Raw genomic sequence first — 3,541 nt, 5'->3', positions numbered from 1 at the left:
AATTTATTTATATATATATATATATATATATATATATATATATATATATATATATATACGTATATACTAAACTTATTATTATTTTATATAATTTATAATAATAATAATAATAATAGGCCGATAAATTTCCCCCCCCCCCAAGACATTCAAAAATTTCCAATTTAAGAATCAACCTTAACGAAATAATAATAATAATAATAATAATATAGTATAAATTATTTTAATTTGATGTCGTGTGTGTGTGTGTGCGTGTGATGATCAAGTTGATACATTTTTAAGGTTTTAAAAAAAAAATTATCATGTCCGAAAGACCGCCAGCGGTACGAGATTTATCCCCTCCCCTTCCCTTCCCTTCCCACCCCCACAATTTTATCATTACTACTCATTTTTACATGTTGATTCGTAAAAACTTTTAAAGTTTTTTTTTTTTTTTATACCAAATAAAAATAAATTATTACAAAAATTAAATTTCAATAATAATAATAATAATAATAATAATAATTAATAATAATAATAATTAATAATAAAAAGGAATAGAGAAATATCTAGAAATTTTAAGAATCGCAATCAAATTTTATGTTATACATGTATTAAAATAGGTATATATATATATATAGATATATATAGTAATTATTAATTAATAAAAACTTTGCATAAAAAATCTACAATTAAAAAAAAAAAATTTTTTTTTTGTGTGTGACAATCTTAAAAATTAGCTGCATTGTGATTTTTGCTCCATAAATATTAAAAAAAAAAAAAAACTTCGAAAAAAAAAAAAAAGTTATCGAAAATTCAAAAAGATTTTAGAACATGTTTTTCGTTAATAAATAAAAACTTTTTTATACGGTATGATTATTACGGTAATATTTTTCCTTCATACCCCATATTGGAAAAGTATCACGTGGAAAAAAAAAAAAAAAAAGTAATTAAATTATTATTGGTAAACGACATCGAGCTGGAGTCAAACGATTTCTTTGACTTTGACGACGAACTTTTGGAACCGTTTTTGGAGATTTCACAACCGATGGAGACCACATGGGTGGGGATATTTTAGCTGGAGTAGTTTTCAATGGAGTTACAGGACCGACTTTATTCGAAGTGTTACGCTCCCGAAGTATTCCCGGAGTTCTTTCGTTAATGGCCGTACTTCGAGGTACGATTTTTTTATTTTTTACTGATCGTTCGACTTTGGATTGTAATGCGGACTGAAAAAAAAAAATTTTTTATTTTTTTTTACTGGGATTTAATATTTAAAAAAAACAGGAAATTTTTTTTTATTTTTACCTGAAAATCATCGTACGTAGGTTCCAATATCAGAGTCGCGTTTACATCATCTTTTTCGTTTCCTTTCTTTTTACGAATTGTCACACTTTTAGCTGTGCATGGAGTAGTAGTACTGGTAGCAGTAGCAGTAGCCTTGCTAGCAGATGTTATTTTTTCTGAATTAAGCCTGGATACTTTATTTGCTGATAGTGGAGTGTAAGGAGTCGTGCAAACTCTTTTACCCAATGGAGTTTTCCTTTTTTTATCAATTTTTTTTCGGGATAATTTTTCTATTGTTTTCTGATCAAAATGAACATTCCATTGTTCATCTAATATCACTTCAACGGGTACACCAAATGAAGTGAATGGCTCACCATGATCCTCTTCGTACTTTCTAAGCAAACTCCTCAGTTTTTCTTCAACAACTGGTAACTCTTTAGTTATTAATTTTCTTTCTTTTTCTTCTTGAAGAAGTTGACCTCCTCGATTGTGATAACGATTAGCATTTTTTGAACAATTTTCAAGTTCGAGCAATTTATTAAATAATTTCTCATGCTTTTGAATTAAAATAAATATTTGTTCATTATCATTGTAAAATTTTTTCAGGCGTTTTATTTCAAGTTCGTGCAAATCGCACAAATCTTCTGTGAAACAATTTATATTAAAGGGACGAAATTTTTCTCTTTCATCTTTCGATATCAAACATCTGTCCCATTCTTCCACAAGAACTTCCCGAATTTTTTCTACAATTTTTGATATATTTTCTTTTTTTATAATTTCGCATCTTGAAACTTCTGCTTGAAAAGCATTAATCACATCAACAGTGTAACCAGTATTCTCTGAAATGAAATTGTTTTTGTATTCTTCGCTTTCTCCCAAATAATTCCATAAAAGGCTTAATTTTTCTTTCATCTCCATTATTTTCTCTTTGCAATTTTTTAACTGCTCTTCTAATTTTTCTTTCAATTCATTAAGTTTATCAAGATTCTCAGTTGTTAAAGGAAAACTTTCAATTGCTTCATCTTTAAGTAATTCTTTTTCAAAATTAAGCAATGGTTTTATTCCCATTTCCTCATACAAGTTTATAATAATTTGTCTTTGTTCTAAGAAAGTAACAGTTCTGCTAATTTTTTCCTGTTCTAAAACAGCTATGTGACTCTCTAAAGTTTTTATTTTAGTTTTAGTGGACATTTCAGAAGAGTCGATTGCACATTTTACCATTCCTAATTTTTCGCACAATGATGCTTCTTTCTCGGAAAGTTCATTCAATTGATGAATTAACTCATTTCTTAAAATTCTGTATTTTTCTGCCTTTTTGTTCAAACAAGCTGCCATAACATGCAGTGGTAGAGATTCGACATCTTCATATGGAATTATTATTTCAAGAGTTTTCTGCAAATCATTCATTTCATTTAAAAGGTCTTCAATGCGAGTAATGTAATCATCTCGAACTTTCCTTTCATTATTTAAAATTTCTTGTAGAAATTCTTGAATTTCTTTTTGGCACTCACTGGCTAAAATATTCTTCCTTTTTTCACATTCAGATTGATCCCACAATTCTGCCCATATAGTATTCAATTCTTTGCAAATAGGTGACAATACATCATCTTTTAATTTATCAAGTATTTCCTCTTTTAGAGAATCATCACCTGATGTGAAATTCATAATTAATCTGAAATTAATTTTATAAAAACTTAAAATTATTTCTTCAATATTTTATTTGGTTCATCACAAAAGCATGCCAAATAATTATTTTTTATGATTAATCAGTTGTATGCATGAATATTAAAAATGTTTTTACAAATTTAATTATTTAAATTAATAAAATAAAGCAATATGTAATTTAATTAATGCACGTATATAAATATCAATGATATTTTTTATAAATTAATGCTTGGTATTTTAAAATTTTTTTTTAATTTTGAGAAAAACGATTACTGAAGCTTTTAAGGTAATACAATTATAACCTACTGTATTTTAAGTTTCCTGGTCTACACTACACCGTTTTATAATAAAATTATCGTTGTAAGGCAATTTATTTTTTAAAAACAATCACATAAAATTCACAAATACGGTTTTAAATGTAAGAAATAAAAAAGTAAAGATTTACAAAGCGTCTTTGACGGTTTAAGAAAAGTCCGTTAAATAGGAAATAGCTACTAAATAAAATTGTACCAGTGCTACCATCATTGCAGCCATTCAATATGAATGCTTCCGGAGTTTTTAAACAATTATAATGTGAAAATTGTACAATTTAATACAAGACAGAATGTCTAAT

At 26.8% G+C, this 3,541-nt stretch overlaps 1 protein-coding gene across 1 annotated transcript; it reads right to left on the bottom strand.

Moving 5' to 3' along the window:
• Positions 1–712: 712 nt before the first annotated feature.
• Phum_PHUM174370 (paramyosin, putative) lies at positions 713–2,928 on the bottom strand (the record flags this gene model as incomplete). Its single annotated transcript, XM_002425063.1, has 3 exons — positions 713–733; positions 993–1,146; positions 1,301–2,928. 3 exons carry the CDS (start codon positions 2,926–2,928, stop codon positions 713–715), a joined length of 1,803 nt encoding a protein of 600 aa, XP_002425108.1.
• Positions 2,929–3,541: the final 613 nt, after the last annotated feature.

This window comes from Pediculus humanus, genomic scaffold, assembly GCF_000006295.1.
Source record: "Pediculus humanus corporis 1103172107520 genomic scaffold, whole genome shotgun sequence".
Taxonomy (NCBI): Eukaryota; Metazoa; Arthropoda; class Insecta; order Psocodea; family Pediculidae; genus Pediculus; species Pediculus humanus.
This window is presented reverse-complemented; position numbering and strand designations above follow the sequence as displayed.